This window comes from Vulpes lagopus, chromosome 1 (genome assembly GCF_018345385.1).
Source record: "Vulpes lagopus strain Blue_001 chromosome 1, ASM1834538v1, whole genome shotgun sequence".
Taxonomy (NCBI): Eukaryota; Metazoa; Chordata; class Mammalia; order Carnivora; family Canidae; genus Vulpes; species Vulpes lagopus.
The window spans coordinates 149,939,950-149,954,306 of record NC_054824.1 but is presented as its reverse complement, the minus strand read 5'-3'; the positions used below and the strand labels follow the sequence as shown (position 1 = coordinate 149,954,306).

The following is a 14,357-nucleotide window of genomic DNA, read 5'->3' as shown; positions in this document are numbered from 1 at the left end:
AAATTACTGGGGTGAAAAAAACAAAATACCACTGCTTTAAGGGACATCTGAGTCCAAATATTTGCCTGCTGAGCCAGGAATGAGAGTGTTTGTGTCCTTCAGATGCACCTGAGTTTTGCTAGATTCTGTTGGTTTGCAAACTTTCTGTTTAGCTGTTTCCATTCAAAAAAGAGAATCATTAACATGAGCACCTGCCTTTGGGGATACAATTGCTGTGAAGAACACAGATTCTTAAAAAAGATAGAACACTGATGAGGAATGTATCAGGAGGTGGGGACAGGGCGGGAATGCAAACCCTAGCTGGAAAGATTCTAAGGCGTGTGAAGGTGAATCCCATTGATCTTCTGGGACAGAGTCCTACCCGCCATCCCAGGCCTCACCGAGACAGCATTTATGGAGGAAGAAAGTTTTAGGAACAAAGTGGAAGGAAACTGCCTTTGAAGAATGGCTTAAATCTTGATGAGCTTGTCACCAGAGGCCTCTAGAATAATAAACCGGAAGCAAATATCAATAGGAATTTGTATGACACATACTGGAAGCTTACTCCAGCTGTTGCCTTCCTCCCAGACCCAAAGGCTTTGGAAGAACACAAAGTACTCTTTTGGCTAAAATTACATGGGAAAAACCCAACACCCCTGTCCTTGAAAGTGGCATTAGCATTTATGGCTGAGCAGAGGATGAAATGGGACATTAGTGTGTGTGGTCTGCTTGAGCAGTGATTCCTGGGTCCCTGCTCTGGCTCCATGGTCTACACTCTCACGAGTAGCCTTACATCCTAGGCTAAAAGCCTGCCCCCCACTCTTGGAAAATAAGCATGCCACCTGCTTATTGAGAGTTCAGCCCTACTGCACCAGGGCTGTCTTGCCCATTGGCAGTACCCTTTTACATAGATTTCCATTGTTTGGGACTGATGAGTTGGCCTGATGGTAAAAAAAAAAAAAAATCCTTTGCAAATTAACATTACTTTTCTGGCAACTCAAGAGATTGTGTATTGAGGCAAGGGAATGGAGAATATAGTCTAATAATTTAAGGAAGAATCTGGTCAAAGGAGGACATCCAGGTTATGGTTGACCCACATTAGGTGTTTTAGCCAGGCAGAACAAATATGGCTGGAAAACTCTAATAACATTAGATTTGGAGGGATTTGTTTCATGACAATTATATAATAGGCGACTAGCTCACTTAGACAAAATAAACAGAAGATGGACCCAGACCAACTTTGTTATTTTGTTGTTTTTGCCTTGCTTATTTTCATTCATGTATTTGTCTAGCCCCTACTAGAGATGTAGTAGGCACTGTTGTAGACACAGGGGGAAGTGACAGTGTTCTAGACATGGGATGGAAAGAGAATATTTCCTCTCGAGGAGCTCATGGCTAGCAGAGAAAGAATTCTACAAATAGAAACCACAGAAGTAAGATCACTCCTAGAATGTAGGTATGGGAAAGCAGGGATAATGGCACCATTGGATCTGCATTTTAGTAAAATTGTTTTTGAGGGAAGCAGGTTTGACATCAAGGCTAAAATCAGGGAGACTGTGGTGATGTGAGAAATGCTAACAGCTTTATCATGGCAGTGGGCATGGAGCAGAGGGATGGGCAAGAGCTTTCAAAAAGTACTATTGACCTTTGGTGGACTGGAGGGGAAAGGAGACAAGAAAAGTTCTAGGTTTCTAGCCTGGGTGCCAGAATGGATAAGGATACTATTTAATCTCTGTTAGCGAATGTTGAAATAAGAATGGATTTAGGGGCAAATAAAATTCATTTTGAATTGTCAATGTGAAGAGTACTTACCTGGGTGATGTTTTCCAGGGTGGTGTGAGATACAAGGCTCAGAATTCAGAAGAAAGACCAACAGGGACAGGGAGAGAGAAATCCCAGTCACCGGGGTATAGATGGCCCTTGAAGCTATGGGTTTGCATGCCATTGCCTGGGAAAGAGAAATTTCATCATAATTTGTTAGATTAGTTGGCCAGAAGATTGGGGGAGGATATCAACCTAAAGAGAGTCACTAGTCTCAGAGATGCTTAGGGGACTTAGCAGGCCTGCCCCTTTCCCAAAATGCTCCTAGAAGAAGAGCTGTAAAGGGATTGGGAAAGCATCTTAGAGAATTTTCTGTTTTACTTTCTAGCACCTGCCGATGGAGCAGATAAGGTGTCTGACCATGAGCTTCCCTTTTCCCTCACCCTATTTCTAAGGAACATTACCAGATCCCTAAAAGTTTCCTTGAATTCCTCATCATGGCAGATGTGGAGGAAAAATAATTTTACTACTAGTTTTGAGAGGGAAGAATGTTTGGGGCACAGAACACTCAAACTTACAGGTTGAGGTTGAAAATGTTGCCCAAGACCAATAACCCATTTTCATATAAAAGTGAAAACTAGGACTTCAAAGATTTTATTTGTTTATTCATGAGAGACACACACAGAGAGGCAGAGACACAGGCAGAGGGAGAAGCAGCCTCCCCACAGGGAGCCCGATGTGGGACTTGATCCCAGGACCCCAGGATCATGCCCTGAGCCTGAAGGCAGACGCTCAACCACTGAGCCACCCAGGTGTCCCCAAAAACTAGGACTTTAAAGATAGAGATTCAGCTTATACTGGATTCCCACTGTGCCCATGTGATCATTTCTGGAGGTCCCATAATGAACCAGGACTGGACCCTAGGAACATCCCTGGAGCCCATGAGCAAGGCAGCAAGCCAGACTGTGCTTATTTCATTTCTTCCTTGAGTCTAGGTTTCTTATGGTGGCCGTTGGCCTGGAGGATGCTCCCCTGGTCTGGCTCTTGGGACCACCGCGGTCCTTTGTGTGTCGGTGACAGAAGAGGCTGGCACATGTGAGCCATCCATGGTTCTGAAGCCTCCTTTTCTGTCTTCCTGTCGAGGCCTCCCCTCCCCTGAAGCAGCATCATCTTTATTCCAGCACTCACAGAAAGCGGTATCTGTCGACCATCCCTCTTTGAAGTTTCGAGTTGTGCTAAAATATTTATAATGTATGGACAAACACTTGAAACAGGTTCTCGTTTCCACAAGCTGCATCTCTTGACTTACTGAGGCCTAGGAACACACAGAGGGTTTCAGATCAAGGGCTGCTTAATTTAGGGAATACCTCTGACACCAGCCAGCGATTGCATAGTCATTAATGAATCAGTGCCAGCTTTCCTCTGGATGAGAGCACAGCAGCTCTTTGCTACTTCCTGGCATTTGTGGCCGTGTTCATGGTAATGCCGGAGAGCCCCACTGCAGGGCTCATAGATGACTTCGTTGGTGCCTTGGGAACCAGGAGGGGAGCGCTGAAGTCCGTGTGTCCTCCCAGTGTGTGTTTATTGGTCCTGACTGGTGGTATTGGCAAAGGGACATAGGATCCAGAAGAAGACCATCCGGATGGTCTTGGGACCATCCCAAGAAGGTCCTTGGGACTGTGAACTCGCAGAAGACAGGAGTTGTTTTCATGCATCCTTAAGTCCTCAGCCTGGTGCAGGGCTTGGCCAGGTCCTGCCATTTCTGTCTGTGGATGGGTCCCTTTACCCAGCTGCAGATGTCAAGTTAAATCCAGGTTCACTAAGGATCTAAAATAAACTGTGATGGGTGAATGGGACCAATCTTATCACTGCCTCCTCACTGTGACACTTCTTCCTGATGGTTGAGTTAACACAAATATTCTAAATCAACACTTCATTTGCAGTGTCTTGAAACCAAATAGCTTGTTGCCTTGAAAGCATAAGCCGTGGCCTGTGGATTGACTTTGAATGCCAGTCTCTGATTTCTTACACTGTCTCCAATTATGTAGTAGAATGTGGGAATAAATAAATGACCTTTGAAACAATTAAAGGATAAGGTATGGTGTGGTCATTAAAATCACATTTTGGGGGCGCCTGGGTGGCTCAGTAGTTGAGCATTTGCCTTCGGCTCAGGTCGTGATCCCGGGGCCCCAGGGATGGAGTCCTGCAATGGGGTCCCTGCAGGGATCCTGCTTCTTCCTTTGCCTATGTCTCTGCCTCTGTCTGTGTGTTTCTCATGAATAGATAAATAAAATCTTTTTTAAAAAATCACATTTTCAAATGACATTTATCAATAAGGGAAAGTTCTCATGTAATATGAAAAAGCAAGAAACTGTAACTTGGCACATATGGAGGCGCAAATAAATTTATTTTGAAAAATGAACATTTCCTAGATGGATAAGGTGGAAACTTTATAGGTCTGTGCGAAAAATATGAGTCCGTTGATGAATATGACTCTTTGGATCTGGAAATCATGGACTAGTGGTGGAGAAGTCTGGGTGCAGTCCAAGCTTTTAACTCTTTTGGAGCTCAGTTTCCTTATCTGAAAACCAAAGTGACAGTCTGCTTGAGCTTGGTCCCTGAGGGGCCCGTCTGCCAGTTTGGGTCCCACATGCTCTGAGGTGTGACAGGACTCTGAACAAAGCAGCTGTCATCGAGAAGGATGCCACAAGGCAGGTCTCATATGGTTCGCATCGCTTTGTTGACCACACTTGATCGACCTTGACCTCCTATTATTTCCCATAATTTTATATGACTGTCTTGAGTTACTGCCTCCTGAGCCACTCCTTGCTGCTGCTGCTGTGTAAAGAGACCTCTTGATTAATTAATCAATTAATCAGTGCATGCTGAGGAGCTATTCAGGGTAGTTAAACAGGGAAAACAAAATGCTACAGCCGGTAGTCAAGATGGATCATAATTAAGAACAGCCCTCCCACCGCTGATCTTCCTGCCCACCCTGGCTGCCCCACGCTGCCTCTTTCACCCACAGTTCATCAAACCCTCTTCAGTCCTGAGGAGCTTCCGCCCCATAAAAGGGTGAGTGACTTATTCTGACAATAAGTTTCAGAAGGGCAGATTTTCTTCTAATGTCCTAGAGGAAAACAAGCCTAGAGATGAACCTTACCAATCATTGCAAAAATGTTGGATCTCAGAAGTTTGATCCAGCCTCTGTCCGTATATGTAGGACCACTCTCTTCTCTCAATTTCTCCACAACCAGCGTCATGGAGCTAGAAGGACCTTACAACAAGGAGCAGCCATGGCCTTGTGTGACAGATGAGGAGCTCAGTGAGGCTAAGGAGCTCATCCAGGGTCACACAGCTAATTAGTAGCAGAACTGTAACTAGAACCTGAATGATCTGATAACTGGTTAACACTTGTGGTGCTTAGTTCTCTGTGAAGTCCTATTTTCCTATAAAAATCACATAAATGAAAGAAATCATCCTCATTAAATAAGTTTCTGATATCTTTTAGATAAGGATTTCTAAGGGCACCTGAGTGGCTCAGTGGTTGAGCATCTGCCTTTGGCTCATGTTGTGATCTGGGTCCTGAGATTGAGTCCCACATCGGGCTCCCCACAGGAGCCTGCTTCTCCCTCTAGGTCTCTGCCTTTCTGTCTGTGTCTCTCATGAATAAATAAATAAAACCTAAAAAACCAAGAATCTCCATCAATTATCAGTGTCCCATGGGTCACAGGGAACCAGAGGACCACTGCACTGGTCAGAATGACCGCATTTGCCCCTTCTGCCTGCACAGACATTAGTGTCTGTGCGAATACCTTGGGGAGTTACAGCCATGGTGGTAGTTCTTTAGTGGATACAAGAAGACTCTGGAATGTTCGTATTGAATGATCCTGGTGTGGGGGATGCTTAGAAATCTTTTTTAAAGATTATTCCTTCATGTCTCCCCCATAATAATCTTAGGTTCATCGAATGCACTTGTCTGCTAGAGGCTGTACTGACCGCCTGGCTGCTCATTTCTGTTGGATGTCTAGCAGACAAACACTCGGTACATCCAGGGGTTAACTCATTAGCCAGACACCTGAATTGCACTTACCAGCCTTGAGTTATAGGCTCTCCTATTTTTTTTTCTTTTGCTTGTGTGTTCTCTAGGACCCTGCTGTCTCGGCTGTGATTCATGACAAGCTCCAGGTCCCCAACACCATTCGGAAAGCATGGAATGACAAGGACAACCGCTGTGATATTTGTGCCACACACCTGAACCAGCTGAAGCAGGAGGCCATCCAGATGGTGTTAACCTTGGAACAGGCAGCTGGCAGCGAGCATTATGATGGCTCCCCTGGCTCACCCCCACCACTCTCCAACATCCCCGCCTTGGTGGGGTCCCGGCATGTGGGTGGGCTCCAGCAGCCCAGGGATTGGGCCTTTGTGCCTGCCTCCTATGCCTCCTCCAACTATACAGCTTTCGTCACCAACAAGCATAGCAGCAAACCCAACAGCCTTGGGGTTAGCAGTGGGGCAGAGAAGAAGAGTGGGTCCCCAACCCACCAGGCCAAGGTCAGCCTCCAGATGGCCACCAGTCCCAGCAACGGGAACATCCTCAACTCGGTGGCCATCCAGGCTCACCAGTACCTGGACGGCACCTGGTCCCTGTCGAGAACCAACGGTGTCACCCTGTACCCGTACCAGGTAAGTAGCCTCTGGACAAGTTAGATTAAGTTTGGTTGGAGTCTAAACAGAGACATGGGCAGCACTTCCTGCCTTGGCTCTTTTCTTTTGAGGAACCCCCCAACCTAGAGCCTGATGTTTCCATGTGGCCCCACTGGCCATTCCTAAATAAAGGTAAAATATCCAAAGGGCTGATGATCTACAGTAGCACTCTGCTTCCACTGGTCAGTCCTTCTAAAAGAAGTGTGGACCCCCTTCCTAATCTCTCCTGCCCTGAGGACCTTAACCCTTTTCTATTTGCAACTCATTTTAAATATGGTTGGAATGAGGTTGCCAAAAGTGTCTTCTAAAGAAATAAGAGAGCAGGTCCTAAATCTTCCAAGGAATCAAAAAACAATGGTCTTAATTTTTCTTGGGTGAATGTTCCATTAGATGAGAGTTGGGTTTAACAAATGTGTCTATGTACCCTGCATCAGTCACGTGGGAAGCAGCAGAAAGCATTGACAGTTGCTGTGGAATAGAGAGGTGGCCATGGTCATAGAATGTATCAGAGAGGCTGACTGGTATAACAAATGATCTCAGGGTATTTTTTACTCATGGCCCTTTTGTATTGGGTGTTTGGTGCATGGCCTTCCTCTTGGCTCCAAGTCACCTTGGGGCATGGAATCTGCCACCAGACCTCACACAAGCAGCCAAGAAATGAGGGAAGAGAGAGATTGTGGAGAACCTCATGGGGGGGCCCATCCTGGAAGGGGCATAGGTAACTTTCTTCCACATTCCAGTGGTGAGAGTCTAGGCATTTGACCTCAGCTTCATGCAGGGGAGGCTGGGAAAGTCAATCTGTCCATGTGTCCAGAAGAAAAAGGAAGCAAGTTCAGTGAACACAGCATAGTTTTCATTATATGGGGCAAAGATATGGGGAAACATAAAATGAATTAAGTGTGGCTGATCTACTTCCTATTGACTTTTTCTTGAGTGTAGATGGCTTCCCTGATATCTGGAAGGTAAGTGGAGAGCATGGATCCTTATCTGAAGAAGTTAGCATTCTTGGATTGCCCAGCTTCCATTTACTGGGTGCTTTGGAGTTTACAAAATAATAGTGTGCATCTTTTTATTTCATCTCCCAATAGGCCTGTGAGCAGGCAGGACAGATGTTAGATCTTCCTCTTATAGATGGAGAAATCAAAGGACTTGTGCCACACAGTGGGTGACAGAGCCAGGGCCCCTGCTCCCTCCCACAGCTGCTTCAGTCCTGACCACCGTACCCCGGAGCCATCTGCTATCAATATCTTTCCCAGATCCGGCTCCTTTCAGGCACAGCACACCAAAGAAAACCATTGCTATATGACCTACAGGGGCTTACCTGCCATTTTACTTTTGGCTGGAATGTTCTGGTTCGTGAACATAAATCTGATGACCAGCCAGTGGCACCCTGGACAGGGCTTTGTAGTCTAATGCTTGAGTGTAACCATCCAGGGCCTGAACACAATTGCCTGTTTCCCTTGCTGAATCACATGCCTTTTCTGTTTGAGATTTTGAATATATTATTTTGAAAACTATAAAAAGTATTATGTTTACTGTAAAATAACACACAAAATATACAAAAAAGTATAAATAAGACTTTAAAAACCAACATCACTCGGAAATAGACTATGGAGCAGTCGGGTGTATGTCCTCTGGTATTTTATACGAACACAATTTATGAAATTGTGATGAGGTTTAATCCTGTCATCTGCTTTTCGCCTAATATACTGGGTACATTTTCCCCATGCCATTATATATGTTTCTAAAATATGACCCTCAATGGTAGCCTAATGCACCATTATATAAATATGATCCATTATAGGAGTATGGCCTAATTTATATAACCAAGCACCAATTACTAGAGTTTAGGTTTTCGCTACTATAAATAAAATGCTCCAGTGCACATTCTTCTACCCGGGTCGTATTTTCAACACATCCTGGGTTGTGCGAGCCACATACTCATGTTACACAGACAACTCATGTTTCGCCTTCCTGGGCCCCAAAGCACTTGTAACATATATCAGGTGCTAGTTGGACGACTCAGCTGCTATACAGCACTAATGAGCAGGGACAGAAGGACTTGGAACTGGTGTTTTTGTATAGAATAGTCGAAGTGTTAGCAAAGTTTGTTTGGGCGAGGGGGGTGGCATGGAGGGTGGGGAAGGTGCTGCTGGAGAGCAAGTTGAAGGATGATGCGTGCATCTCTTTTTTTTGTGCTGTGATTCTTTCTGCTCCTCCTCGTCTTTGATGAGAAGAAGCTCCTGTACAATAACAAATGTTTTGGAAGCTCTAACCAAGTGCCAGATACTCTGCTGGGTGGCCGGGGGCTCCTGCCTTGGGCTGGAGAGGCAGCTTCAGGTCCTGTGGCCCCGGGGATGAGGCAGGTGAACCACTCAGTATCAGCCAGTGAGGTGAATGCAGAGGTGGTGAGAGATGCCCAGCTTGCTCTGAGAGCACACGGAAGGGCTTTCAGTCCAGCCTGTGGGCAAGCGGGGGCAGATGTGGTCTAAAGATGATTCACCCAAGCTACAGACTTGAGATTTTCCTGGGTAAATTTGATTCCTCCTCTCCAGCTCCAGAACAGACTAATTCATGCCTTTCCCCCTGATTGATAAAGGGATCAAAGGGAATCTGTCTGGGATAAAGAGATTTGGTGCCCGGCTGTGGATCAGCATCCCTGTGTTGTGACTGTGTCATCCTGATGCCCTGGGCTGGGTGATCTGGGTCTGGCCAGACTGAATGTCTCCCGTTATGGACATCTCCCTGCAATAAATATTCCGCAGCTCACAGTCTAGCCAGCTCAGCAGAGATGGTTGATTGCACTGAAAGCTGACCTCACTTTTGCTGCCCACCCACACTTCTACTTTTCTCCTCACCAAGCAGATAGTCCTTTGGACTAGTGCCAGAGCTGTTCCCTGGGCAGAGAAGCATCTAGGATCCAGGCTTTGTTGCTGCTGGGAGTTCTCCACACCCAAAGACCTGGGGCCTGCAGAAACAAGGCAGGAAGAGGACGCTGCCCTTCTACCATTTCAGTGCAGGGAGGATGACAGAGATGAGGACAGGCTTTCCAACACTGACAGGATCAAACCTTCACAGAGGTTAGACAGAGGCCCCTCAGATTCCTCAAGCCCTCTGTTATCTATAATCATCAAAAAACAATCTTCAATTGTCTTTCACAGAAGGGCTTGTGGACAGTTAACACAATCTATATACATATGTGGGAAGGAAAAAATGCTCCAGAGCCTTCTTTGGGCCACACAGGTTCAGACTTGGAAAAGACATGGCTGAGTTAGTTCCTGGTAGTCAACCACAGATTAACTTCATCATTTTGCATGGCAGCTGCTTTTGCCTGATTTCTATTCATTATCGTAAATAACTGCAGGAAAGACATATAACACTCAGAATCAATAGGATGTTCGGATTCCAATCCAGAATCGTGGAATCCAGTTCTATAGACCGGTTGCTGTTTTTTGTATCATGGTGGGAGATTCGGAGACTGTCTCACCAGGGGTTAAGTCGATGACTCCAACACTTGTTAAACTTCAGTCTAGGGGTGCCTGGGTGGTTCAGCGGTTGAGCATCTGCCTTTGACTCAGGGCCTGATCCCAGGGTCTGAGATCGAGTCCTACATCAGGCTCCTGGAGAGAGCCTGCTTCTCCCTCTGCCTATATCTCTGCCTCTCTCTCTGTGTCTCTCTCTCTGTCTCTCATGAATGAATAAATAAAATCTTTTAAAAAAATAAACAAAAAACTTCAGTTTAGTAGCTTGACATCTTATTTCCTCACCAATGGAACTCCTACCTTGTAAGGTTGTTGGACGACAGAATTAAGAAAAATATGAAAATAATTTAAAAACTATAAGGCAGGGATACCAGTATTTTTAAAAATTTTTTATTTATTTATTTATGATAGTCACAGAGAGAGAGAGAGGCAGAGACATAGGCAGAGGGAAAAGCAGGCCCATGCACCGGGAGCCCGATGTGGGATTCGATGCCGGGTCTCCAGGATCGCGCCCTGGGCCAAAGGCAGGCACCAAACCGCTGTGCCACCCAGGGATCCCAGGGATACCAGTATTAATGATCTCTTCTAATCTCCTCCTTTGCCAAAAGAGAAGCCCGAGGCTAAAAGATATGAAATTCTTTGTTCAGAGTTTGAGCTCTTTTGCTAGATTACAGACTCCTTGAGAACACAGATGCCTTTTATGCTTATGTCCCTCACAGCAGCTAACATGTGCAAAGTGGCTGCTCCTTAGAGAAAATGTCAGTCTCAGGGGAACATGATAAAGGTGTTTATCATGACTAGCCCTAGGTTCAGGAAACAATTCTGGGCCAAAAGACCTATCCAGACCCCAAGATTTTTGGTGGAAACCACTAGTGAATGGGCACCAAGCATATCTCTAACCAGAAGTATCTTCATGATTCTCAGTAAATTCTTAGATGCAGCGCAAAGAATCCAGGTGGCATTTGATGCCACACTCGACGTAGGTGCATTCGAAGGGCTAGAAGAACTTTATTTCACAGTGTTTCGATAAGGTGAACATGTCAAGCAAATTTAAGATGGTGTTAGATTAATACAGAAGTAATAAATCCATAGCGGGATTTATCATTAACAGGACGAAGTATTCGGCCTGTATTCCTTAAGTTAAAGGAAATGCCTTTGGTAAAAATCTTCCTGCTTTCTCAAAAAAGCATCAGTTGGAATCAACGTCAGACAATGGTAGACTGAACTCTGGCTGAAGTCCGTGTGGGATTATCTCTATTATATCTCTAGAAATCAGTTGTGCCCCGTAAGCGCAGGCATTATTGGAGTCTACGTTTTAGGTCATGGGCAAGAGGACTGAATTGGCATCAGTCTGAATTGGGTCAAGGTCGGCTAAGCGGTAAGGCCTCCACAGTACCTCTGCTTGCTCTTCAGAGGGTAGAATCTTCGGGAAGATGTGATGCTGACCCTTTTCCCCCCCCTTTTCCTTTTATTATTATTTTTTTAAGATTTTATTTATTTGTTAGAACACGAGCAGGGGGAGGGGCTAAGGAAAAAGCAGACTCCCCTCTGAGCAGGGAGCCCCACACAGGGCTCGATCCCAGGACCCAGGGACCATGACCTGAGCCAAAGGCAGATGCTTCACCGACTGAGCCACCCAGGTGCCCTGGTGCTGGCCCTTTTTACGGAGGACTTCCAAGTGCCACTGCAAGAAGAAGGCAAGATTCTGCTCGCTAACGCCCCAGGACTCGGAGGCTCTACTTAGGATGCATGCATGGAAACCAGGAGCACATGTTCTAGTGTAGCTGAGTCTGGGGGGGAGGTGTCCATGTGCTCCTTCCTGCTGAACTACTTTGCAGGCAGGAGCCAGGGGCAGGTGTTGGTAGCCAGTCAGGAGCAGAGGATTCTCATTCATGTTCTTTACTCGGCCATTTGTCCCCTGAAATATGCACAGTGCCCTTCTTGGGCCAGCCCTGGTGTCCGTTTGCTGCCCATTTGCTGCCCATTTGCTGCTACTTTTGCCCAGCCAGGGCAATAGCACAAGATGTCATCATTTGACAAATTGTGACATCAAAACAATTCTTTTTTAACATGATAGGGTTTTTTTTTTTTCCACCTATTTATAGATGGTCAGAGGAGTACTATTCATCTTTATGCTTTCTGACAAACTGTGAACACAGAAAAGGAAGTACTTTGTATACTCAGTCACGGACAGGACGTTTCTGAAGGATATGTGCTCAGGCTGAAATTCTAAGGCCTTCATAACTTATGGATAAGGGCAGGGCCATGATCTGAAGTGAACATCCAACCCAGCAGGAAATTTCAAAAATACTCTTTTACTTGGTGTGGTAGGCTGAATACAAGACCCCCAAAGATGTTCACATCCTAATACCTGGAAAGGAAGCCTGAGGATATATTTCCTTACATAGTAAGAGGTTTGGCAGATATGATTGAGTTGAGGATTTGGGGAGGGAATCACTCCGGATTATCTGGATGGGTCCAATGTTATGGCAAAGGTCCTTGTAAGAAGGAGGCAGGAAGATAAGAGAGGCAATTTAGGGACAGAAGCAGAGGTCAGAGAGGAAAGAAGATCCCACTGTCGGCTTTGGAGGTGGAGGAAGGGGCTGCAAGCCACAGAGGGAAGCCAGCCTCTAATAGGTAGAAAAGTCAAGGAATCACACTCTCTGCTGGAGCTTCCAGAAGGAACCAGCCCCCCAGACCCATTGTAGATGTCTGACCTCCAGAACTTTAGAGCATAGAAAAGAAAGAATAAATTTGTGTTGCTTGGAGCTGCTAAATTTGTGGTAATTTGCTTCAGCTGCAGTTGGAAACAAATACACCCAGTAAGTTTTTGGTAGCTGAAAAGTGTGTTTTAGAAGCTAAGTGAGACAAGGAGCTGCTATAGAATCCTGCAGTAGGGCCAAGGACATGAGTTTCTCATCCCACACAACAATGTTACCCCGTGGGTCAGATAGTACATTAGCATGTCTGATTGTTTCATTTGGCCACCTCCGCAAAATGAGGTTACTCCCACCGCATGGTTGGCTTTCAGGGGTCTCTGATTCCCCTATTGTTGGAGCTCATGATAACAAGCACACACACCACAGAGACTGGCCAGGGGCCGCTGTGATAACCACCATGTGGGTCTTGCATGTTATTAGAGCTCCAGCAAACATCTCAAGCCTGGGGGTGGGAAGGGGTGCGGGAGGGGGCTCATCTTCCCTACGGGACCTATGGCCAGGTAACTCGGGGTAACAGGACCGCCCAGTCGCAATTCTCAACCTCATGCAGTGTTTTGAGAATCAGATGCTTTAAAAAGCACTTGGAAAATCGTAGACAGGAAGTGTTGGTTGTTATCCTCTTGATGTTTGGTAGGCAAAGACAGACAGCCATTGGAGCTTTTGGGGCAGGGGAGGGAGAAAGTTTCCTTGCTGGGCGGCGGGAATGTTTACCCTTGGCCACACATTAGGATCATTTGAGAGGTTTAAAAAAAAAAAAAAAAAAACACCAATGCCTGAGCCATGCCCCAGACCAGAATCTGACTGGAATCAGAAAATCTGGGATTGGGCCCTAGGCCTAGGTTTGAACTGCCAGTCAAGCATCACAGCTGGAAAGAGCAGTTAATCTGGCTGTGGGAACAATGAAGGTGGTAGGCGGATGGTAGTTTGATAATAGACAGATAGTGTATCAGTTTCCTAAATTCGCCAGAACAAATGACCACAAACAAGGCGGCTCCAAACAACAAAATTGTATTCTCTCATAGTTTTAGAGGCTGGAAGTCCCAGACCAAGGTGGGACAGTGCTGCTTCTGAAGACTCTAGGGAGGAATCCTTCCTTTCCTCTTCCAACATCCCAGTGGCCGTAGGAGCCCCTTGCCTTGTGGCTGCTTCCTCTAGTCTCTGCCTTCCCAAGGACTTCTCCTCTGGGGTCTCTCTGTGTTCTCTCCTCTTATTATAAGGACTCCAGCCATCAGATTAAGGGCCCACCATAATCCAGTATGGCCTCATTTCAATCCTTAACTAGTTACTTCCACAAAGACCCAATTCCAAGTAAAGGCACAGATCCTGAGATCTGAGTGAATTTGGGGGAGGGGGCCACCATGCAAACCACTGCAGACAGACAGACAGATGGTAGGTGGTAGGAGGATGGATGAAAGGTAAAGACGGGGCTGAGAGATGTGCGGTGCCATGTCCTTTTATGGCTGAGTCACTGCGGAAAAGGGAGCAGGTGCACATTTTACAGCAAATAGCAGTGAAGTAGTCTTGTTCATGTCCTTCATTTGGACAGACGTAAAGGGGAGGGGGAAAGATACAAAGGGTAAAAAGCAAAGAGAGGCAGGAGCATCTGGGTGGCTTAGTGGGTTGATGCTCTGACTCTTGGTTTCAGCTCAGGTCATGATCTCAGGGTCATGAGATTGAGCCTTGTGTCGGGCTCCGCACTCGGTGTGGT

At 46.0% G+C, this 14,357-nt stretch overlaps 1 protein-coding gene across 2 annotated transcripts in view; it reads left to right on the top strand.

Annotated features, from left to right (window-relative positions):
* KIF26B (kinesin family member 26B) overlaps nt 1–14,357 on the top strand; it is a 447,298-nt gene that overhangs the window by 161,674 nt on the left and 271,267 nt on the right. For both annotated transcript variants that reach the window (XM_041761098.1, XM_041761100.1), the window contains one exon: nt 5,890–6,426. In XM_041761098.1, the coding sequence (XP_041617032.1) occupies nt 5,890–6,426 (537 nt within the window). The remainder of the gene's footprint in view (nt 1–5,889; nt 6,427–14,357) is intronic.